Source organism: Brachypodium distachyon, chromosome 4, assembly GCF_000005505.3.
Source record: "Brachypodium distachyon strain Bd21 chromosome 4, Brachypodium_distachyon_v3.0, whole genome shotgun sequence".
In the NCBI taxonomy this organism is placed as follows: Eukaryota; Viridiplantae; Streptophyta; class Magnoliopsida; order Poales; family Poaceae; genus Brachypodium; species Brachypodium distachyon.
This window is the reverse complement of record NC_016134.3, coordinates 9,806,939-9,831,894: the sequence shown is the minus strand read 5'-3', so window position 1 is coordinate 9,831,894 and position 24,956 is coordinate 9,806,939. Positions and strand designations below refer to the sequence as shown.

The window sequence follows — 24,956 nt, the reverse complement described above, 5'->3', positions numbered from 1 at the left end:
GTCTGATAAATTTTCTCGGTCACCAATGGAATCAGTGTCTAGCATGCTAGCTATCCGGTTGTGATTACATATTTCAGTCACTGCGTGGAAGCAAAGATTCATGACCTAAATTAAAATTACATTTCTTACCTTACAAGCAAAACTGTTGGGTAGCCCACCCCACGCCTGCGACTTGGAATTGCAGCATTCCGTACAGCATGCAATCCGCGAGGTACCCTCTGCTGCAGGTAGAAATTTCGGAATCCAGCTCTGCCAGCTCTGGGAGTGAAACCGTACGGGTTCAAAATCTGGCTGAAAATGTCTCAAACAATTCAATGCTCGCATGTCACTTGGCAAACAAACTACTGGTGCAAAAGTTGAAGCTTATCTAACCCTCCAACCCGATGTTATACCTAAACCATTTGCTATGCCCAAATACAAAGAAACTGGACCAATCATACAGCAAGAAGCGATAGAGAATCAAAACAAAACAGGAAAATGAAAGAATAGTTACCACTGCACTAGAGATGCTGAACATTGAGAAAACACACCTGGATTACGGTGAAGCGATTAGCGTGCTGTGCGTGCTAGCACGATCTGCCTCCGATCCTGCCTCCACCACACTCCATATGATTACTTCAATCAGCGTGCCGACAGGAACGAACACAAGCTGCCGACACAAAACTTACTAAGCATGCATACAAGGATTAACTGAAGAGAAGAAAGAATCAAAATTCGTGATCTCTGGTTACAAATTACTCTGCCATGGACATTACCAGAGCCAACTAACGCCAGAGGAAAGCAAGAGCAGGGGAATGACAAAGAACTAAAGAGAAATTCTTATTGAAGCACCCTTCTCTTGCATCACGTGGATAAAATATGTAGACTACAAGGTCACTAATAGTATTGTTCCCACAGGATGTTGTTAGCCAGCTGCAAGCCAACAACTCCCTGCTGTAGAGTCTTCAACAAATGCAATAAAAATAGGGAATTGGTTTTGTTAAGATGCTTTGCTCATAAGACTGAGTCAAAGTAGTGCTGATGGTAAAGACAAAACGATGAGCTGGCAAAATGAGGAAGAAGTTCTCATATGAACTGGAGGATGGAAGGAGTGGTTAGTCACACTATGTACTGGCTGCATGTGAAATAAGACTGGACACCAAGTCTTCTGATAATTGCAATACAGCCACAATCGTTTACAGTTTAAGTTCTTGGGACGTATGCGTTGGCTGCTAATGGACATCACCAGAGCTGGCACGACATGCTTTATTTTATTTTCCTCTGTCATTTGTGCAAGTTGCAATTTTGAATGAACTCGGATGTAGATAGGTAATGAATATAATGCCCCTTGTGATAGTAACAAACCACCAACTCCCTGTTATGGATTCACAAATGGTTTGATGCTATCCCCAAAATCGGGAACACAAATTACAAAACTAACTTTAGCTAATCCATCTTGCCCCAGCCCCTCAAAAAAGAAAGCAAATTCGATGCATGATCAGCACACACACAAAAAAAAACATACACGGTCATGAAACTTCCATCACATGTGCACATGAGCAAATGAAAGGGAAGCATGACTTAAGACATACCAAGGTAGCAAACTACTTATTGATTAATGAGCAATTGTACAGGTTACCAAAGAGAGTGGATGCAGAGATAGTATTGTTCATAAGACTGAGTCAAAGTAGTGCTGATGGTAAAGACAAAAGTCTGAGCCGGGAAAATGAGGAAGAAACGAACAGAAGTTCTGATATGAAGCTCTACTACAGTTTTCGGTCAAAAACAAACAACTGCACCGATCATGAAACTATAGCTGGGTCAGCGTTGATGAATGATGATCAATGGGACCAGAATGCAGGTATCATCAAGTTTTCATCAGCAAATGTGAAACCTGGTCATGTAAATGCTTGAAATTTCTCTTTGCTAATCATCTAGTCGAGTTGCACACACTTGGAAAAATCCTACGGGTACTGCAGACTGAATTAGAGACACAGACCATTGAGAAAACATACCTGAATACGGGTCAACTGATGAGTACAGCAGCCTGCAGAAGGAGGGTGATATGTGTTAATACCAACTGTTTCCTGCCGCAACACTCTGCACGACAAGTTCTGCCGTGCAGAGATAAGTTCACCAACTTAATAGAATAGAAAAAAAGAAATTGCAACTATCTCTTGATCTCCTGGTGCTAGTGTGGTATGGAGCTTAACAGAGCAAACAGCAGCAAGTAATACACCCGAGCAAAGCAAGAGCAGGGAAATAGTGGCTGGGAAATGGGAACCTAAATAAAACAGTCTACTAATGCTCGGCACAGTGGGGTTGGTACTTGTGAGAGAAAAAACCCGCTGACAGTTTATTGACACCAGTAGATCTAATCAAGTGGCGTTGCCAGGTTCAATATAATCAAGTATTCACCATGAGATCCCGCAAGGAGACCATGTAAAACCAGCCAAAGTTTTGTTCAGTAAGACTCTGGGCCGTGACTTGCAGAAATGGATTTCTGCCTCATGTCGAGCTCCATGAGATGGGAAGGGTTGGAGAAACTTCTAGTTGCAAAATCCTAATGAAGCATCCTTCTCTCCCGGAGTCCTTCACTGAGGGAAGTACTGATCTTTACTAGGATGGCAGATTTCTCTCGGTTCCTGGACAGGATCCGTCAAGGAGAACAGGACCGAACACAAGTTGTTATCCTATGCAAACTTTCTTTACCTTCATCACTGGAAGCAAAATTGACAGTACATGAAGAAACTGAAGAAGAAAAGGAGGTACAGAAATCAATGATTCTTGTGGTATGAGCTTACCACATCCAGGAGCAGCAAATCACACACCGAAGAAAAAGGAAAGCAAGAAAGAAAGAGCAGAGAAATCTTTAGCACTCGTTGATGAGGCCTCCTCTTGTTGCAAGCATGTGTGGTGTGGGGAAGAGATATTGCATTATTGCAGTGTGGACTAAAGAGGACAAAGCAGAGCAACAATGTAAAGTGTAAAGGGGGTCTGCAGTGTAAAGGCCTCATCTGGTGTGGTGTTTATTACGCTCCTAATATAACACAGACAAAGTTCAAAGGAAGGACAGGAATTGCTAAGCTCTTGGATGCTGGTAGCAATTAAAATGAAGGAAGGTCTTGCTTTATTGCAGTACTTACTTATGGATTTGCATGACATAAATCACATATTTGGGGAGTAAGTAATTCTTGGTCAATACGACTTATATATTGGAACAGAGAAAATAGCAGTCAAAATGAAGAAAGGTCTTGCATTATTGCAGTGCTAAAAGTATGACTTGACTGACTTTGTTCAGTTGCCTTGGCTTGGTTGTGCACTGACAGTATGACTGTCTCGTATATTTGCCCTTTCTCAACATCATCACTGTTAGTAATGGAACTACACCAATCCCACGAGACTGTTGACTCGTAGTGAGTCAAGCTTCGGGACAGGCACCGTCGAGGAATCATTGCTGCTGCAGGAATTTCACTGTCACCCACATGGCACCATCATGGCTCTCACCAGTCACCATGGATGTAGCCTGCCAGAAAGAAACGCATTGGTGTCCACTCAGAAGGAAAAATCCATCTGTTTATGGCACTTTGGGCGACAATTCATGGATGGGTCTACCCATTTCTGTATCTCAGTGTGCCAATCGAATTTTGAGTTGTAAGTTTCAAGTATGCCAGAAAGAAACGCATCAGCGTCCAACGAGTCAACCGCAATACTATTCCAAAAAAAATGTGACCTACAATGTGGAGAGCTAAGCTATAAAAATCATAGAAAAAGTAAACCCAAACAAAATTTATAGCAATATCAAATAAAATCTGAAATACAAATTCGATCCACGCATCCCGAAACAAGAACGAAAAATCCATCCGTTTATTGTCCTTTGGGCTACAATTCGTGAATAGGTATCCCTTTATGTTTCTTGGTGTCAATCGAATTTTGAGTTGTAATTTCCAAGTATTCTTAGATTTATCTTAGTTCAGACTCACTTTATCTTGCTTGGACATGAACCGGGATGTGAGGGTTGGGGGAGTACTCCTGTTGGGGACTGGGGCTGCGGCGGTGTGGTCAGCGGTTAGGTCAGAGAGACGAAGCGTTTGATGGTGGATGGTGCAGATGCGAGAAAGGCTGGGCCAGCCCAACAACTAATGACCATCTATATCTCTCTCTTCTTCTTTTTTTACTTATTTGTGCTGCAGCATTCACAGTTCTTATTTACTCACTTTGATTTCTCAAAAAAAAAAGCAATCGCTGATTTGTGAATCGGAGGTGCGTCAAACCCGATTCGTAGGAAGTACCAAATGGCGAAATGCGAATCCAAATCCCGTAGGAAGTACCGAATGGCGAAATGCGAATCCAAATCCCGAAGCAAGCGAATCGCGAATCCGATAACTATGCCTTAAATTGCAGCATTGTTTACATCTGTACTAGCAAATGCAGAGTTCAGTGGAGATAAAAAGGAAAAGCTCTTGGATACTAGCAATCGAAATGAAGTAATGGCTTACAGTATTGTATAGCACAAGTAAAACTTGCCTGGCTTGTTCTGTTGTTGCCTTGGCTTGGTTGTGCACTGTACTGCACATCTTTTTTTATCGAACTTGTCAAATTTCATTAGAAGAGGGGCCAAGACGGTCGAGTCTTACAAGACCACTAGGGAGCAAGGCTAGTAAAAAAAAGGAAAAGGAAAGAAGATAAACGAGGCAAAAGGAAAAGGAAGACGGATAAACAACTGCACTGCAAATACGATAATGGAAGATTTTTTCCACCTGAGATTTCTTCCCTTTCCATTTCCAAAATAACGGAAATACAAAGTTGTTGTCACAAACAAAGAGACAATATTGGAGTTGGGGGAGGAACAGAAGAGAGGTGAAACTACATGAGCAGAAAACCCACTGACCAGCTCTCGCAATCGAAACGCTGACTACGGGACAAAAACCTGCTCCTAAACTATAACCTAACAAAGTTTAGGCCCCTTCTTTTCGGCTGCAGCTTCTCCATAAGTCAGCTTCAGCCGAGGAAAGCTGCTGCCACGAGAAGCCTCAGAAGTTATTTTATTCCCTTTTTTTCAGCTTTTCAAGATGCAACCTGCTGTCTCAAATTTGTAGGTATTTGTTGACAGCTCGAACCAACATATCCACACGTTCGCATCTACAACATCAGTTCATCCATCTAATTTTATACATATGCATCAGTCCATGCAAAATTAAAACTACGGCAATTTCATAACCAACAAAGAATTGAACTAGACGTCCTGAGCAAACATCAAGAACCATGCATAGGGGGTTGCAAGATCTTGAGAAATTTCAAGCTAATGCTAACCCAGATTTGCAAATACTACTAGTAAACACAAGAATTAAGAAGAAGGAAAATCCAATTTTTGTTCTTGCTTGCACGCACGAAAGGGGGTCTTGAGAGGCCGACGGGAGACACCACCAAATCCATACAGATTCAGGCGACGGAGATGGCGGCTTGGTACGGGGCTGCACAGGGAAGGATGCGTGTGCCACTGCATGGATCTCGCTCATGGCGGCCGGCATCAGGGGCGAGCTAGTCGAGGCTTGCTCCCCCTCCTTCTGGTTGCTAGTTGCAGAGCTTCACGGGAGGAGGGCAAGGGCCACGCTCGTTGGCAGCAGAGCTTGATAGGAGCAGGGCAAGCTCCATGCCGGTAGCAGATTTTCACTAGAGGACGTCCATGGAGATGCGATCTTGGAGCCCGACTGGGGGAGGGCGGCGGATCCGGGAGTGGGGGTGGCGACGACAGATCCGGGAGTGGGGGAGGGCGGCGCGGACGGAGGGGATGGGAAGGATGGCGGCCGGTGGAGGGAGGGGCAACGGCCACGGGAGAGATGTCGGAGGAGGGCAGGGCCGCAGGGGCGGGGGCGGCGGCGGCGCTGGGACAGGAGCGAGTGGAGAAGGATCGGGTCTGAGGTCGAGGGTGAGCGAGCGAATCATTTTTTTTTCCGGCGCGACGGGAGGCGGTGGCAATTCAGCCGTAAATACGGTGTGTCCATGTGGTATTTTCATAAGATGCGGGTGGAGAAGCTCTCCAATTGCACCACGAGAAGCTGCATGTTGAAAAATAAGCTCTCAAGAAATTTTGCCTTCTTTTCAGCTAGCGGTTTCCTGGACCTAGAAGCTGTCCAGAAGCTGTCCAGAAGCTGAAAAAAAGAGAGTCTTAGAACAGCCAGCTAGAAGTTCAACAAGTTTTAGAGATACAAGGCCAGACAAAACATGATAATCTACAGCGTGCAACACAGCAGAATCAACATGACAAAAGCCTCTTCCAGCAGCCCTCTTCCAGTAGCCCAAGCAGATCAAGGTATCGGCAGATAGGGCACCACCATAGATTCAGTCGCAGATGTGCCTTCATTGAAGTTCCTCATCAACATCTGAGCATTGGCAACAAGCTTCCTGGCGCCCTCTTGCAGCAGCACATCATCACCCCCTTTGTGTAAACCTGCCCATGATAACAAATACGCACATGTCGAAAATACAATCTCAAAGGGTGAACGAAGCTTATATTTCTCAAAAGTTACACGATTCTGATAATTCCAGGTGGCCCAAGTGACAGCAGCCAAACCCACCACAAAGAAACAATCACCACCAGGAAGAAAAACATGCATCCAGACAAAGAATTGCCATAACGAATTAGGAATCATGAAAGTACCAAACAAAGATCCAACTATCCCCCAAACCACTCTAGAAATAGAACAAGTGAAAAACAAGTGAAGAGCAGTTTCATTTTGTCCACAAAAGGAACAAAGAGGAGATCCCTGCCAATTTTTCTTTTGCATACAGTTTTTGGTAATAACAGATCCTTGGAGCAACAACCATTGAAAGATCTGAATCTTTAGGGGAATTTTAGCTTTCCAAATCCATTTATTATGAGCACCATTCAAATTCCTTTCAAGCCAGAAGTATAAAGATTTTACAGTATAACGACCAGATTTTTCAAAAGACCAAGCAACTGAGTCAGAATCATCAGATAGAGGTAAAGCATCCAGCTTAGAACGCGGTGCCTGCCATTGACTAGCTAGAATAGGATTAAGTTGTCTCCTAAATCTCATCACAGAGTCAGCTTCTCTAAATACTTTGATAGTAATATCAGAGGTTAAACAAATACTGAACAATTCAGGGAATTGATTAGCCAACGGGCCATTCTCCCCATCCCAACAGTCTTCCCAAATCCTCATCAAGTCACCACATCCCAGCCTTATAGCTCTTCCAGTCAAATAAAATTCTCTAACTTTCAATAAAGATTTTCAACAGGGGGAATCAAGTTGTCTCATCTTGACAGTAGGAACAGTTTTATTATGTAAATATTTTCTCCTGATCAAAAATTGCCACAAACCTTGACCAGTATTCAGCTTCCACCACCATTTACATAACAGGCTAACATTTTGTTTTCTTAGATCTTTCACTCCTAAACCCCCTTTCTTCTTGGATCTACACTCTAGACCACTTGACCAAATGATATTTCTTTTTGTCCCCATTTCCTTGCTAGAGGAATTTTCTTCTGTGCTTATCCAGTTTTTCAATAAAAGTTTTATTAAAAAGAAACATTGACATATGATAAGAGGGAAGGTTAGACAAACATGCATTGAGAAGCACTGTCCTCCCCCCCATAGATAAGCTGCAACCTTTCCATGCTTCTAATCTTTTCATGAACTTTGTTTCCAAAAAATCTCAATCTTTGTTTTTAATGGAGGAAAAACTCACAGGAACCCCAAGATATTTTAGGGGTGACAGCCAGACAAGGCAGCATACTGAGAAGCAATAGTATTATCACCCCCAATAAGAAAAACTTAACTTTTCAAAAAATTGATTTTCAGGCCAGACATTAATTCAAACACATAAAGTAACAACTTCATGTTAACAACTTCATGTTAACAGCTTTCTTCAAATCATGCTGCAAACATATAACAGTATCATCTGCATACTGCATAATGGCCAAACCCTTATCCATGAGATCAGAAGCCAGACCAACAAAAAGATTATTACTCTGCCCCTTCAAAACCATTTTAGTGAGAACTTCAGCTGCCAGGTTAAACAACATATGTGATAGGGGGTCACCCTCTCTCACACCTTTAGCACTTTGAAAATAAGGACCAATCATGTCATTCAACTTCACACTAACAATATCATGTTTTAGGATCTGATCAGTCCACCTGCACCATTTATCATTAAAACCTTTCAAATGCAGACAAGATAGCAAGAACTCACAATTTACTTTATCATGTGCCTTTTCAAAATCCAGTTTTAGGATGACTCCAATCTCTCTTTCTACAAGTGTGTGATGCATGATTTCATGTAGGATTCTTGTCAGTAGTTTTAGGATACTCAGTCGTACAAGGACGTTTAGAAGGTGATGGGAGAGCTGAAGTATCAGTCTCATCAACCACAACAGCTTTACCAGAATCCACCTCATAAAAGAAATCATAGAAGTGTCTTCCCAGGCAACCTTCTGCCACAGCAGGAAGTTTAGAAATATCTCTACAGCCAAGCAGAACACGCACATACTCTGGTTTATGTAACGTGGACAAATCAATTTCCAAGGGAACACCAACCAGTGAAGCAGCAAACGAAGCATTTTTCTCAGATCTTTTATCCAAAGGAATATTAGCAACTCGAACCCAACCAACATTCAATTCAGCTTCCGCTCCCACAGAGGCAGTCCAAGGAGATAAACGCAAAGTAGCAGCACAACCATGCATCCGAAATCGGTCCTGGTAGCAAGCTTTCTCGACCTCTCTAGCAGAGGGGAAACGCATGACATACTTGTCAGGACCAATCGGCCGTGCAGTACAACGCCAACCAGATGCAAAGAAATTAGTAAACTCCATCTCAATATCCTTGCAAGAAGCAATCCCCTCAATCAAAGTGATAACCACACTACTAGGACGATCGAAAAGCACACATCTGAGCCACATGCTCCCAGGGAAAGACAGCACGACAAGCAGCTTGAAGATGACCAGTTTTACCACAACGTTCACAAACCACCAAAGGACAACGACCAGAAGCATGAGCAGAAGAACCGCAGTGAAGACAAGAATCGATATTACCGAGTTTATCTGCCATCCGTGCCCCTTGTTTAGAGTGCGACAACTGCACCCCCTGAGCCGCCAGTGCCCATCGATCTTGCGGAGCCCCCGCCCGGTTGTCTTGTGCCGCCGCCGCCTCCTCCCAACGGTTCGCCGGAGCCGATTCACCTGTGTTGGAGGAGGACTGAACGGGATCCAAGGAGTTGCTTCGCCACACATTGGGATGGCCTCGTCCCCGATCTTGCCTTCCCGCACCCCGACCTCGTCGCTCCGCTCCGAAACCATCTAAACGATGGCCTCGGTTAAAGTGCGTTCCCTGATCCTCCATCGAATCAAGCGGCGAGGAAACCACCTGCGCAAAGGAACGTGTGTCCCCGGCGACCTTGCCCGGCCACCACCCGAAGGACTCGCCCCGCGAGCGAAGAGGGGAAGAAGTAGTGGAAACCCTAGATCCAGACCAAAAGTGAGCATAGAGTGAGTCTAGATCGAACTCACCAAGATCGGAAGGGGTGTTATCAATGCCCATGCCACCTCGTGGGACCCTTGTGCCAGGAATCGATCCACCATTGATGCCGCGAGAGTTGGTGGATGTGGTGTCCACGTGTCGAACCGGCTTCCCCGGAGGCGGCCCAAGCAAACCCGGTTCATCCGAGCGTGTAGGGATCACCCCGATGACCCGCACCTCTGGCGCCCGCACCCGTGATCCCGTCGACGTGGAACCATTAGCACCACATGACGCGGAGGAATCCGCCACCAGCACCGGTTTTCCTGTCCCGTGTACCACATGAAATGGAAACGACACAGTGCCACCGTCGTATGAGAACCCTCCAGTCCGCACAATCCGACCGACCGAATCCCGCAAGAGAAGCTGCCCCGCACCGGCATGATACTCGAGAATCCCGTCGAGTATCCTCAGGCGAGAAGAGGAGATCACCGCCGAGAACTTGATCTGCCACCGTGGTGACAGACGTGGAACGGAGAACCCGGTCTCGGTCATGTGCCCCCCCCCCCCCCCCCCGCCAAGTAGATAGGATTCATTTTAAGAGCATCCTACAAAGGGAAAAAGATCATCATTCACAAGATTGTTGACTCTTGAGTAAAGCTGAGGCACAGCCAAGTGCACCGATCATGAAACTTCAGCTGGGTCCGCGTTGATGAATGATGATCAATGGGACTAGAATGCAGGTATCATCAAGTTTCCATCAGCAAATGTGAAACCTGGTCATGTAAATGCTTGAGATTTGTCTTTGCTAATCATCTAGTCTAGTTGCACACACTTAGAAAAATCCTACGGGTACTGCAGCCTGAATTAGAGACACAGACCATTGAGAAAACATACCTGGATACGGGTCAACTGACGAGTACAGCAGCCTGCAGAAGGAGGGTGATATGTGTTAATACCAACTGTTTCCTGCCGCAACACTCTGCACGACAAGTTCTCCCAGCCAGTCAACAGAAATGAACACAATATATCGATGCTGCAGGGAAAGCAGAGATAAGTTCACCAACTTAATAGAATAGAAGGAAAGAAATTGCAACTATCTCTTGATCTCCTGGTGCTAGTGTGGCATGGAGCTTACCAGAGCAAACAGCAGCAAGTAATACACCCTAGCAAAGCAAGAGCAGAGAAATAGTGGCTGGGAAACGGGAACCTAAATAAAACTGTCTACTAATGCTCGGTACAGTCGGGTTGGTACTTGTGAGAGAAAAAACCTGCTGACAGTTCATTGACACCAGTATATCTAATCAAGTGGCGTTGCCACGTTCAATCTAATCCAGTATTCACCTCAAGATCCCGCAAGGAGACCATGTAAAACCAGCCAAAGTTTTGTTCAGTAAGACTCTGGGCCGTGACTTGCAGAAATGGATTTCTGCCTCATGTTGAGCTTCACGAGATGGCAAGGGTTGGAGAAACTTCTAGTTGCAAAATCCCAATGAAGCATCCTTCTCTCGCAGAGTCCTTACTGAGGGAAGTACTATTCTTTACTAGGATGGCATGGCGGTTTTCTCTCAGTTCCTGGACAGGATCCGTCAAGCAGAACAGAATTGAACACAAGTTCTTATCCTGTGCAAACTTCTTTGACCGGCATCACTGGAAGCAAATGGGCAGTGCATGAGGAAACTGAAGAAGAAGAAGAAAAAGAGGTACCCAAATCAACGATTCTTGCGGTATGAGCTTACCACATCCAGAAGCAGCAAATCACGCACTGGAGAAAAAGAAAAGCAAGAAAGAGCAGAGAAATCCTTAGCACTCGTTGATGAAGTCTCCTCTTCTTGCAAGCATGTGTGGTGTGGGGAAGAGACATTGCATTATTGCAGTGTAGACTAAAGAGGACAAAGCAGAGAAACAGTGTAAAGTAGAGGGTCTGCAGTGTAAGCCTCATCTGGTGTGGTGTTTATTACACTCCTAATATAACACAGACAAAGTTCAAATGAAGGACAGGAATTGCTAAACTCTTGGATGCTAGTAGCAATTAAAATGAAGGAAGGTCTTGCATTATTGCAGTACTACTTACTTATGGATTTGCATGACATAAGTCACAAATTTGTGGAGTAAGTAATTCTTGGTCAATACAACTTATATATTGGAACAGAGAAAGTAGCAGTCAACATGAAGAAAGGTATTGCGTTATTGCAGTGCTAAAAGTATGACTTGACTGACTTTGTTCTGTTGGCTTGGGCCAAACCTCCTGGTACCCCCTACCTATCTACACCCACCGTGTTGTCCACACACGTGTCCACTTTTATTTTAAAAAACAATGATTAATAAGAAAGAACAATGATTAATAAGAAAGAGCGAGAAAGGGAGGAGCAAACGTGTGGCTAGGAAGGTGGGGGTGGGGGGTGTACAGCCACCGCTTTAGTTGCCTTGGCTTGGTTGTGCACTGACAGTATGACTGTCGTTTATTTGCCCTTTCTCAACATCATCACTGTTAGTAACGGAACTGCACCAATCCCACAAGAGTGTTGACTCGTGAGTCAAGCTTCGGGACAGGCACCAACGAGGAATCATTGCTGCTGCAGGAATCTCACTGTCACCCACATGGCAGCATCATGGCTCTCACCAGTCACCATGGATGTAGCCTGCCAGAAAGAAAAGCATTGGTGTTGAAGGAAAAATCCATCTGTTTATGGTACTTTGGGCTACAATTCATGGATGGGTCTATCCCTTTCTGTATCTCAGTGTGCCAATCGAATTTTGAGTTGTAAGTTTCAAGTATGCCAGAAAGAAACGCATCAGCGTCCAACGAGTCACCCGCAATACTATTCCAAAAAAATGTGACCTACAATGTGGAGAGCTAAGCTATACAAAAATCATAGAAAAAGAAAACCCAAACAAAATTGATAGCGATGCCAAATAAATCTGAAATCCAAATTCGATCCACCCATCTCGAAACAAGAACGAAAAGTCCATTCGTTCATGGTACTTTGGGCTATATTTCGTGGATATGTATTCCTTTTTATGTTTCTTGGTGTGTCACTCGAATTTTGAGTTGCAATTTTAAAGTACTCTTAGATTTATCGTAGTTCAGACTCACTTTATCTTGCTTGGACATGAATCGGGATGTGAGTGTTGGGGGAGTACTCCTGTTGGGGACTGGGGAGGCGGCAATGTGGTCAGGGGTTAGATCAGAGAGACGAAGCGTATGATTTTTATTTTTTTTGAGAGGAGACAAAGCGTTTGATGGTGGATGGTGCAGATGCGAGCAAAGGCTGGGCCAGCCCAACAACTAATGACCATCTATATATCTCTCTTCTTCTTTTTTTACTTATTTGTGCTGCGCTCGCTAAAAAAACACTTATTTGTGCTGCAGCATTCACAGTTCTTATTTACTCACTTTGGTTTCTCACAAAAAAAACAATCGCTAATTCGTGAATCAGAGGTGCGTCGAACCCGATTCGTAAGAAGTACCGAATCGCGAAACTCGAATCCAAATCCCGAAGCGAGCGAATCGCAGATCCGGTAACTATGCCTTTAATTGCAGCATTGTTTACATCTGTACTAGCAAATGCAGAGTTCAGTGGAGATAAAGGAAAAGCTCTTGGATACTAGCAATCGAAATGAAGTAATGGCTTGCAGTATTGTAGAGCACAAGTAAAACTTGCCTGGCTTGTTCTGTTGTTGCCTTGGCTTGGTTGTGCATTGTACTGCACATCTTTTTTTATCGAACTTGTCAAATTTCATTAGAAGAGGGGCCAAGACGGCCAAGTCTTACAAGACCACCAGGGAGCAATGCTAGTAAAAACAAAAGGAAAAGGAAAGAAGATAAACGAGGGAAAAGGAAAAGGAAGACGGATAAACAACTGCACAGCAAATATTATAATGGAAGATTAGAAGTGTATCAATCATCACTCACAAGATTGTTGACTCTTGAGTAAAGCTGAGGCACAGCCACCACCAAAGACTACTTTGGTAAAAGTTGTCCAAGTGCTGCTGATACGCCAATAAGATTAGGCGATAAAGTTAATCCCACCATGATGGCAACAAGCCACCAACCCATTGCAGTGGAGTCTTAGATTAACACTAGTAGTCCTTTTTTTTTTAAAAAATGCAGAGAAAAGGAAACACAATCCCTCCTCATGCAGCACTCTCTGTATGTGCAACTTGCACATTACATAATAGCAGCCAAGCACGACCAAATTGACTCTAATTCCATGAAAGCAACAGCAACATGGTACCAAAATCTACCAAGTTTATTATTAAAAGTAAGACCAAGTTAATAGTTACCTCACCAAATTAAGGCACATCATAACAAGGAAATTACAACGGTACTGGTAGTAATTAACAGCAGGAAGCAGCGACGAACCTGCACCGAGCAGCAGCTGGAGCAGGCTCTCTTGCATCCAGGCAGAGATTTCCTTCCGGGTCACCAGCGAGGTCAGGCAGAGAAAATTTACCATGGCTGCGGCCGAAATTTTGGATCCATGGCTGCGGCCGCGGCACAGAGAGAGTCTGCGGAGGGGAAAAGGATGGAGTGGAGCGACGGAGAAGAAGCTTCTCTGTTTGGGCTTTCTGTTGCACACACGGGCTGGGCCGGATATTAGAAGGACTCGGTGGGCTTTCTATTGCCGGGCTGCTTATTTTTCGAATTTGGCGTTTCCCGCCATTGCAACCGTGAGACATGGCAGCCACATGAAGCAAAGCTGCTTTATATGCGTCTATGATAATTTGTATAGCAGCACCGGAGCTACAAATTTCTGGAACAGAAAATTATTCGGCAAACGAAATTGCCCTGCTCAAAACCAACTGACCTGCTGCAATGGGATATGCATAGCAACTATATCATGTAAAATTATGAACGCAGCAAGTAGTTGGTAACAACATATGCGATAGATGCAAGGATTATGCTCAAGATTATTTTCAGAAAGAAAGAAGGACACTCATCGCGAGGTAGCTGCTGAAATTTTCTCAGGTCAGCTTATGCAGTGCGGAGGATTCATCAGTGGTGGTGGCCAGGACGAATGTCCTCTTTATAAAAACATGCCAGCAGGCAGTCTCTGCCTCGAATTCAGCTCGGACTCATTGGAGAAGACGCAGTCAATGGGCAAGCAAGGATAATTCCCGCCATATCACAGCAAACTAGAAATCTTGCTCCATATGCATATATTTCCGAACTGTGTCTTCCACAACAACATTACATATTTACATACGTATCTGCCCATTGAATATACAGACAATGTTTTGATCAACAATAACAACGCGACCAAAGAGCTGACTGAAATGTGTCTTTACATGCAAATAATGATGCAAGGGATAAAGGCAATCTTATTGATTACTAGATAGCTCACAGCACTCAAAAGAACATGTTTAGCGCTTTCATCATCTAGTTCCAATGGCACCACATGGTTGGTCCTCCTCCTTTTTCCGGGCTTGGAACCGGCTATGAAGCATGAGTGTTGCACTCGTTGCGACATAGACGGAGTTACCTACCCTACTAAAATAAAACAAACTACGATGCATAAAAATAACCTCTTTTTGGGATTTTCTTTTTCCTTTTTTTGTGTTTTTGCTTTTTATCTCAAAAAATTTAGGTTTTTCTTTTACTTTTTTACTTTTTCTGAATTCTTCCTTTTTTATTTTCTCATTTTTTCCACTCTCAATGGTATCTCACTAGTGTCTGTTCACATGTGGGTCAATCACTAAATTGTAGTTCCACAAGCCCTTCCGGCTGACAACCTGCAAAAATACAAGACATTGAATAAGCATAATATGAATGTTTTTCTCAAACATAATTGAAATATAGATAGAAGTTTGTAAACCTGCGATCTTATCATGCATTTGAGAAAAGAAGACCTAGTTTCGGACAAAAAAAAGTCAAAATCCAAAAGGAAAGGAAGATCTTGCCTATTTTGAACATGGTACATGAGACCATGCATACCTGCTCAACATGACTAGGGCGTACGCATTTGTGTCAATAAAAATGTCGCCATGAAGCTTTTTGATTTTTAATTTTCAAAATCGTCATATGACTGACATAGCAGACGCCGCCCTTTGGTCTATCGGATAGTGTTCTAGAACTGACATAGCAGACATCACTGTTTCCCAGTTAATCAATTTCTACCGGCAGAAGAGCAAGAATTACAACTGAACATCAGCTTTCGAGATTACGGAGAGAATTAACACATCAGTAAAGGAGAGAATCATAGGTTGCTAATCAACTCCTCCAAATTTTACAGTACCCTTTGACTCATTTTATGTAATGAAAGGCTTAGGCTTATCTAACAACACGGCACATTTCGTATGTTGAGTTCAGAAAGAGTGTGCATACACGTATGAAACATAACAGAATAGATCCTAGAATCTAACCAGTAGAATTGTCAGTAGAACTGCAGAGCAGAATGTGTGATTTCGATCTGCTGCCTTCCAAAACAGTTCTTATGAGACATGTTCAAGTACAGTAGGTTCAAAAATTTCAGGTGAAATAGGACATGATAACGTATGCAACTCCAGTAATGTTCTAATGGAAAACGCACAAGTGGATATTCAATCTAAGAGGTTTATGAAATGCAATTAATATATCCTGTATATGTGCTCGAGAAAGAAAATAGTGCACATAGCAGAACAGAGCATTAAACACCCAATGGAACAAGGCAGAGTGAAGATTTTCATACCAGATGGTTAAGGAAAGAAAAGTCCAACCACAGATCATACCTTGTGTCTGTGTTGCCATCTAACCAGGTATAAGCTGCTCAAAGATCTTCTCAATGTTGCCAACATCTTCTTCTGAATAAGATTCAACTGGATGTTTCGTGCAGAATTGACTCAAAAATTTCAGATATTTTTTGTTTGCTAGCAATGAATCTGTACTGCAAGTCGTTGCTCTTTCCAGTTTGATTAGGTCAAGACGCCTTAGATTTGAGAGATGCCTCAACTCTTCCAAATTCCATCCGTCTTGTCTTTTAGCATTATCGCTTCCACCACCAACAGGAAACCCTTCTAAATCATTGAGGCATTCCAATCTGCCTATCCCTTTTGGTACCTGATTAATTGGTGTACCATGCAGACCAAGGCGCCTTAAATTGCATAGTTGAGTGATTGCCAAAGGAAGGCTGTGCAAGGCTTGACATCCTTGCAGGTTCAGTACCTGAAGGTTCAAGAGAGAGCCGATTGACTCTGGAAGACAAGATATATCTGTACGATCGAAATCAAGAAATCGTAGATGGATCAAACTTCCAATGCAATCTGGAATACTTTGTAATGACGATTCATTCAAAGATAAAACTCGAATGCATGGAAGTATCTTGAAAATTGTGTTTTCAATACTCGGTTTCTTAGCAGACCAAATTAAAAGTGTCCTTGCTTTAAGCTTCAATTATGCTCATGCTCTTCCAAAGTAGCTCCCACCCCACCTCTTCTGACATAAGGTTAACTCGATGGGTATGCGCTGCATGGATATCCATTGTGATTCTATCATCTCGTGTGGTTACCAAAATAATTGATGAAGCTGCAAAATCTATTGGGGCCTCTAATAAATCAATCACACTAGACTCCCACACATCATCTAGGACAAGAAAGAAACTCTTGCCATTAATTGTTTCTGCAATCTTGTTCTGGAGTTCAGCTATGGTTTCACCTTGATCTTGATGCACTCCAATATTGCGGAGAATCTCCTTTAGAAGATTAACTTCATTACACTCTTGAGAAACACAAACCCATGCTTGTTTCTGAAATTCTGGTTTTATTTTTTGATCATTGTATATTTTCTGAGCTAGCGTTGTCTTACCAACTCCTCCAGTTCCAACAATAGCGAGCTTATAATCCTTATGTTCCTTGCATGCAAGGACCAAATCCACCAATTTCTTGCTAGAATGCATAATCTCCTTTCCTACAAGGTTGGGTTCTACAAGCTTGGAACTTTCTCTCCCTTTGGATGTTGAACCTTGGCCAGTAGGCCCGGCACCAAGATGTAGAAAACTGTTTCCATGCTTTGAGAGCTGCTCTACTCTGTCGTTCAGGTCTCTGATCTTAACAGCAATTTCATGACGCCTCTGAATAACAGGAAAGCAAGATAACAACGAAATGCCACAACCTGCAGTTGAGTTTTTTGATGATGATGATTTGCGATCTTTCAGTAACTTGCTTCCTTCGAATCTAGCTGAGTCAACAATGTCATCAGCATCGTACATAGCATCTCTTAGCTCACTAAGCCAATTGTTAACTGCTGACTCCTTTATCCTCCTTTGCTCAGCATCATCAAGAAAGCATCGTATTTGTTTCATTGTTCCTTGCAGTTTCTTTAGTTCTTCTTTTACACCAAGAATTAGCACTGCCTTCTCTGCAATGATTTCTTGCAACTTTGTGATGCATGATCCAACCAAAGGATCTAATACAGATGCCATCAGATCAACTTGAGGAGGGAGATCCGCCGAAGCACTAAGCGTGGGGCTTGCGAACTTGCTGGCTGCCAATGAATGTATAAGATATGTTAAGATGGTTTAAAAACTTCGCAATGTATATGAAATTTATGTTTTATATGGTTAAAGACATCCATATATGCTTTCAGTCAAAAAAAAAAGACATCCATATATGCTGCCCCAATAATTTACTTTGCATGTATGCTGGTAGGTCCATCCTGGTGTTTGAAAATTCCAATAGCATGGTGAGGTGTTGAAGCTCAACACCTGAGTTAGCAGGTTGCCTATTTAATGCCTGTTTGTGAAGTGAGATTTATTACCATGAAAGTTACATGGTATCTCATACATACATAGAGCTGCAAAATTGTGACCCTCAGGGTACGCTTCGACCTTCCTTAGTTCAAACAAATGAACTAGATTTTCGAAAAGTTACATGCCATTTTGAAATTTTAGTTCATTTGGTTGAACTAAGGAGGGTCGAAGTGTACCCTGAGGGTCACCATATTGCACCTCTATACATACATAATCTCAAGTAGTTTTCACTAATTTATAATTTAATCTATTGCAGTATTGTTCGATCAGATACGGTAATTGATTTCTTTCACCAGTTTGGAAAATATTAGAAGCAAGCAAACACTAATTGTTCTGGGTAATGTAGCTTCCATTCTGAAGAAAAAAGCGAACCATATATGAAATAGGTATAAGTTTCCACAAAATGTGGGCAACACATTTGTCTACGTAAAAATTACCATCTATTTCGGTTATGTATGATAACAACGTTTATTTGTCTGCTCCACTGCAGAGAAGGAAAATACATCGTGTATGTAAAAATCAGAAGCTGCATAGCATCCTAAATATAGTACTACATCTTGTATCATTCCATCAGTTACATCAATGACAAATTTTCTTCCTAACCTCAGAAAATGTTCTGCAGAGTTGTAGTTTTATCTATGATGAATGGTGTAGCGATAACTCTTCCTTGTCTGATAAATTTTCTCGGTCACCAATGTAACCAATGTCTAGCATGCTAGCTATCCGGTTGTGATTACATATTTCAGTTACTGTGTGGAAGCAAAGATTCAAGACCTAAATTAAAATTACATTTCTTACCTTACAAGCAATTTGTCGAGCAAGAAATAAACAGCCAATAAGAAAAATCAATTGTAATCATCTTGCAGGTGCATCTTGCTCTGAGGATCAACACATCGCTACATTAAGATCTCAACGTGCTCAAACCAAGGGGGATGAAATGGAGCTGCCTCGAGAAATCAATGCACGGAAATAGGTAACAGGATTTTTCTGTCAATCACCTAGGAACAACCGTAGATATCCCACGCGGACACGCCTTTACACCTACAGAAAGGGGGAAGAACAAAAAAATTGATACCTCAGAGGAAAACAAAAGAAGAATTACCACTGAAAACAGATGCAGAACATTGAAATAACATACCTGAACACAGGTCAATTGATGAGAGTACTGCAGCCTGCAGAAGGAGAGCAATACGTGTTAATACCAACTGTTTCCTGCCTCAACACTTTGCAGGACAAACTTCTGCCGGCCAACAGGAATGAACAAAATGTATCGATATGCTGCTGGAAAAGCAGGCATAAGTTTATCAACTCAAGAGAATAGAAAGAAAGAAATTGCAGCAATCACTTGATCTCCTGATGTCAGTGTGGCATGGAGCTTACCGGAGCAAACAGCAGCAAATAATACACCAGAGCAAAGCAAAAGCAGAGAAATAGTGGCTGAGAAGTGGGAACCTAAACAGCACAGTCTACTAATGCATGCCCGGCACGATGGTATTGATTCTTGTGAGAAAATTCAAGTAGGAACGCTGCATAGATCTAACCTTGGTTGTTGAGCTTAATCTAGTCAAGTAGTAATCACCTCGAGATCCCACAAGGAGGCCATGTGAAACCTGCCAACAGTCCAAAAGCAGGACGCCTGACGTTGGTCCAGGCGGTCCTCTCGGCCATCCCCCTCCACCAGATGACGGTGTTAGGCCTCTACCGGAAGGTCCAAAAGCAGGTGGAGAAGATCCTTTGGTTGGGCCGCGCAGATGCTCAAGGCGGCCACTGCCACGTAAACTAGGCTAAATGCTGCCGGCCTTTGCAATACGGTGGGTTGGGCATCCCTGACCTTGCCAAATCGGCTGTCAGTCTTCGCACCCGTTGGATTTGGCGCATGAGGAACGACCCCCAACGCCCCTGGCGAGGGCTCGATATGCAGTTTTCCCCCACCGAGCGGAGCATCTTCTTTGCCTTGACCACGATGGTGGTCGGTAATGGCTCCTCCACGCCTTTCTGGAAAGACCGGTGGTTGGATGGCCGAGCCATTTCGGAGCTTGCCCCTACTCTTTACCTGCTCACCTCGAAACGCACCTGCAGGTCCCGCACGGTCGCTGAGGCCCTTGCTTACCGACGTTTGATCCGGGATATCCGAGGGGCTCTTGGGCCGGTGGCCCTATGGCAGTACATCCAGATTTGGAACTTGGTCCTGGGTGTCCAGCTCACGGACACGGCGGATGTCCTTCGTTGGAGATGGACAGCCGATGGACAGTACTCTTCTAAGTCGTGCTATGAGGCTCTCTTCTTGGGGGGGATTACCTCGGACACTTGGAAGCTGAACTGGAAGGCTTGGGCCCCTCCCCGTGTTAAGTTCTTTATGTGGCTTGCTTGTCAGGATCGTTGCTGGACAGCCGAGCGGAGGGCACGCCATGGGCTGCCGCACTCCCCCAGATGCTTGTTGTGCGATCAATCCATGGAAACCATGAACCACCTCCTGGTCGACTGCCCTTTCTCCCGCTCTATCTGGCATGAGGTCCTCTCCTGGATCCGATCCACCTGCATCCCCCCGGCCGTTGGCGCCCCTTTTGCGACTTGGTGGCAGGGAGCTATCCACTCCTCCCCTCCTTCTGCTCGGAAAGGCACTAAGTCTGTGATCCTACTCACGGCTTGGTCAATCTGGAAACACCGCAATGCTGCTGTCTTCGACAACACTCCCCCCAACATCGCTTCCCTCCTCGACCTGATAAAGACGGAGGCTCGGCAGTGGTCTAGGGCGGGAGCTGTGGGCCTGGGGACGCTGCTGCCGCTGGATCCTAGTTAGGCGCGTCGTGTTGTAATCGGGTGTGGTCCTCCGTGACCTTGTACATAACTTTTTCTTTCTATCTATGCATCGAGACGCAAAGCTTTTGCCTTTTCTCGAGAAAAAAACCCTGCCAGAGTTCTATTGAAGACTTAGGACCATGACTTGAAGATGCCTGGAATTGGAAGGGGCCAATGGGGAAGAGCCAACCAGAGTTGGGATTTCAGTTCTATTAATAAAGAGAGGGTGCTGACGTGCTGTGCGCATGTGTCGGACAAAGAGAACAATGAGGAAGAAGTCGAGCAACCAGAATTACAGAATGGAAATTTTTCTTTTTCTGTTATTATCATTATAAGGTATTTTTCTCACGTTTTCTTTTCATGTAACCATAATGTCACGTCCATATATTTGCACAGGAAACAAATTTAGTCATCTTTCCTTTTGGAATTCACACTATCTCATTTTGTCTACAATTGTGTTATTTGCAACAAAACCACGTTATACGGAAAACAAGTTTAGTGATAGTTCATAATCAAGTCGGACAGGTCGTCTGTACATGACATTATGTCAATACTTGGAAATAAGGTTCAGCTCGCGAGCAGGTCAGTCGGCCGACCTATACGTGAGCTGTCGGGTCATCAAAAAATACCGGTCAGTCAATAACAAGCTCAAGGCTTTCAATTGGCTGCAAAAATATGCAGACTAGATAGCAGTCTACAGAGTCGCCAATAAAAAAAATCCCCATATGATGCTGTTGGAGTGTTGGCTCTGCTCCGATGAAACCATTTGCAAGAACCAACGCTGCTTTAGGAGAATTCGTCAGTATCAGCACCTTGAGATTCACGTGTGAAACCATAAAGTAACACACAATTTGATACCCGTCCAAACATAAACTGCAAAAATCAGAAAAGTCAAATCAGGTGAAATGTAAAGTACCGCAAAATGAACTGAAAATTATGATACAACTGATGGTAGAATCTTCAGGATACAATGCACAATAAAGGAAACATTGCTTCAGATGATGTGGTAACTCATTATAGCTCAGATATAAAGCTCCTCCTATATCATCGTGAAGTTTGCTCTCAGACCAAGCACTGATTTTGCTCAAAATCTTTTTCCACTCGTTCTCTGTTTGATCTTTGCTTGTCAAAACACGAGCTATGACCTTGATTGCTAGGGGGAGGTAACCACATTTTTTAATAATCTCAATGCCCGTGTTTCTCAGATTCTGCACTTCTTTCTCTTCAATTATGCTCATGCTCTTCCAAAGTAGCTCCCACCCCACCTCTTCTGACATAAGGTTAACTCGATGGGTATGCGCTGCATGGATATCCATTGCGATTCTATCATCTCGTGTGGTAACCAAAATTACTGATGAAGCTACGACATATATTGGAGCCTCTAATAGATCAATCACACTAGACTTCCACACATCATCTAGAACAAGAAAGAAACTCTTGCCTTCAATTGTTTCTGCAATCCTGTTCTGGAGTTCAGCTATGGTTTCACCTTGATCTTGATACACTCCAATATTGCGGAGAATCTCCTTTAGAAGATTAGCTTCATTACACTCTTGAGAAACACAAACCCATGCTTGTTTCTGAAAGTCTGGTTTTATTTTTTTGTCATTGTATATTTTCTGAGCTAGTGTTGTCTTACCAACTCCTCCAGTTCCAACAATAGCGAGCTTATAATCCTTCCGTTCCTTGCCTGCAAGGACTAAATCCACCAATTTCTTGCTAGAATGCATAATCTCCTTTCCCACAAGGTTGGGTTGTACAAGCTTGGAAGTTTCTCTGACTTTCGATGTTGAACCTTGGCCAGTAGGTCCGGCACCAAGATGTAGAAAACTATTTCCATGCTTTGAGAGCTTCTCAACTCTGTCGTTCAGGTCTCTGATCTTGACAGCAATTTCATGACGCTTCTGAATAACAGGAAAGCAAGATAAAAACGAAATGCCACAACATGCAGTTGAGTTTCTTGCGGGTGATGATGGGCGATCTTTCAGTAACTTGCTTCCTTCGAATCTAGCTGAGTCAACAATGTCATCAGCATCATACATAGCATCTCTTAGATCACTAAGCCAATTGTTAACTGCTGACTCCTTTATCCTCCTTTGCTCAGCATCATCTAGAAAGCATCGTATTTGTTTCATTGTTCCTTGCAGTTTTTTTAGTTCATCTTTTACACCAAGAATTAGCACTGCCTTATCTGCAATGATTTCTTGCAACTTTGTGATGCATGATCCAACCAAAGGATCTAATACAGATGCCATCAGATGAACTTGAGGAGGGAGATCCGCCGAAGCAGTAAGCGTGGGTCTTGCTCCAGAAAACTGCAAATTTGCTGCCTGCCAATGAATGTATAATATATGTTAAGATGGTTTAAAAACTATGCAACATAAATGAAATTTATATTAGGGTTAAAGACATCAACATATATCTCTATTTATTTTGGATTAAGATATTCAGTACGTTCAGATACTGAGCTAATCAGCTATGCTGCCCCAATAATTTGCTTTGTATGTATGCTGGTAGGTCCATCCTGGTGTTCGACAAATTCAATAGCATGGTGAGGTATTGAAGGTCAACTCCTGAGTTAGCTAGCAGGTTTCCTATTTAATGCGTGTTTGCGTAGTGACATTTATTACCATGTATCTAGAAAGTTACATGGTATCATACATACATAACCTCAAGTAGTTTGCACAGTTATAACTTATTCTATAGCAGTATTGCTCGATCAGATATCACTTACAGTAATTGATTTCTCATACTAGTTTGGAAAATATTAGAAGCAAACAAACACTATTTGTTCTGGGTAATAAAGCTTCCATTTTGAAGGAAAAAAAGAAACATATACTATGAAATAGGTATAAGTTTCCACAAAATGTGGGCAACCCATTTGTCCATGTAAAAATTAACATTTATTTCGGTTTTGTATGATAACAACGTTTATTTGTCTGCTCAACTGCAGAGAAGGGCAATACATCGTGTATGTAAAAATCGGCAGCTGCCTAGCATCCTAATTATAATATATCATGTATCATTCCATTAGTTACATCAATGACAAAAAAATTCCCTGACCTTAGAAAATGTTCTACAGAGTTGTAGTTTTATCTATGATGAATGGTGTAGCCATAACTCTTCCTTGTCTGATAAATTTTCTCGCCAACGAATCAATGTCTAGCATGCTAGCTATCCAGTTGTGATTACATGTTTCAGTCACTTTGTGGAAGCTAAGATTCAAGACCTAAATTAAAATTATATTTCTTACCTCACAAGCAATTCGTTCAGCAAGAAATAAACAGCCAATAAGAAAAATCAATTGTAATCATCTTGCAGGTGCATCTTGCTCTGATGATCAACCCACTGCTGCATTAAGATCTCAACGTGCTCAAACCAAGAGGGATGAAATGGAGCTGCCTGGAAAAATCAATGCAGGGAAATAGGTAACAGAATTTTTCTGTCAATCACCAAGGAACAACCGTAGATATCCCACGCCTCTACACCTACAGAAAGGGGGAAAGAACAAAATATGTGGTTCTAATAATACCTCAGAAAAGAAGAATTACCACTGAAAAACAGATGCAGAACATTGAAATAACATACCTGAACACAGGTCAATTGATGAGAGTACTGAGGCCTGGAGAAGGAGAGCGATATGTTAGTACCAACTGCTTCCTGCCTCAACACTCTGCAGGACAACTTCTGCGGGCCAACAGTAATGGACACAATGTATCGATATGCTGCAGGAAAGCCAGGCATAAGTTTATCAACTCAAGAGAATAGAAAGAAAGAAATTGCAACAATCACTTGATCTCCTGATGCCAGTGTGGCATGGAGCTTACCAGGGCAAACCGCAGCAAGTAGTACAGCAGATCGAGCAAAGCAAGATCAGAGAAAGTGGCTGGGAAGTGGGAACCTAAACAGCAAGTATTGACTCTTGTGAGAAAATTTAACTAGGAACGCTGCATAGATCTAACCTTGGTTGTCGGG

At 43.0% G+C, this 24,956-nt stretch overlaps 2 protein-coding genes and 2 long non-coding RNA genes across 18 annotated transcripts in view; all 4 read right to left on the bottom strand.

The window, feature by feature from the left end:
* LOC100826073 (putative disease resistance protein RGA3) overlaps positions 1–24,956 on the bottom strand; it is a 41,772-nt gene extending 16,816 nt beyond the window's left edge. For 8 of the 13 annotated variants that reach the window (XM_024462807.1, XM_024462808.1, XM_024462812.1 and 5 more), the window contains exons 1-4: positions 2,784–3,075; positions 1,995–2,026; positions 531–649; positions 130–291 (exon numbers count right to left, since the gene is read on the bottom strand). Coding sequence is in view for 2 of the 13 variants with exons in the window: in XM_024462814.1 (XP_024318582.1) it covers positions 21,940–23,236 (1,297 nt within the window). In the remaining 11 variants the exon portion in view is untranslated. Of the gene's footprint in view, positions 1–129; positions 292–530; positions 650–1,994; positions 2,700–2,783; positions 3,076–21,939; positions 23,312–24,234; positions 24,470–24,569; positions 24,707–24,808 lie in introns of those variants that run through there. The other 5 variants (XM_024462810.1, XM_024462814.1, XM_010240695.3 and 2 more) reach the window with 5 other exon arrangements.
* LOC106866809 lies at positions 5,115–11,513 on the bottom strand. The gene is made up of 3 exons (XR_001407683.2): positions 11,196–11,513; positions 10,354–11,106; positions 5,115–6,430 (listed from the first exon to the last, which is right to left on the bottom strand). It is a non-coding gene; the product is annotated as an uncharacterized LOC106866809 (long non-coding RNA).
* On the bottom strand, positions 13,179–14,029 carry LOC112272330. The gene is made up of 3 exons (XR_002965979.1): positions 13,823–14,029; positions 13,373–13,446; positions 13,179–13,251 (listed from the first exon to the last, which is right to left on the bottom strand). It is a non-coding gene; the product is annotated as an uncharacterized LOC112272330 (long non-coding RNA).
* On the bottom strand, positions 16,667–19,710 carry LOC100823904 (putative disease resistance protein RGA4). Of its 3 annotated transcripts, none has more exons than XM_024462823.1 (5): positions 19,563–19,710; positions 19,321–19,460; positions 19,181–19,223; positions 18,981–19,060; positions 16,667–17,917 (listed from the first exon to the last, which is right to left on the bottom strand). In XM_024462823.1, the coding sequence occupies exon 5, from the start codon at positions 17,853–17,855 to the stop codon at positions 16,818–16,820; it is 1,038 nt and encodes a 345-aa protein (XP_024318591.1). In that variant the 5' UTR covers positions 17,856–17,917; positions 18,981–19,060; positions 19,181–19,223; positions 19,321–19,460; positions 19,563–19,710; the 3' UTR covers positions 16,667–16,817. The 3 variants fall into 3 exon arrangements, with proteins under 3 accessions (XP_024318591.1, XP_024318592.1, XP_024318590.1); XM_024462824.1 differs by having other exon boundaries at positions 19,321–19,354; positions 19,563–19,694; XM_024462822.1 differs by lacking the exons at positions 19,181–19,223; positions 19,321–19,460; positions 19,563–19,710 and having other exon boundaries at positions 16,716–17,917; positions 18,981–19,121.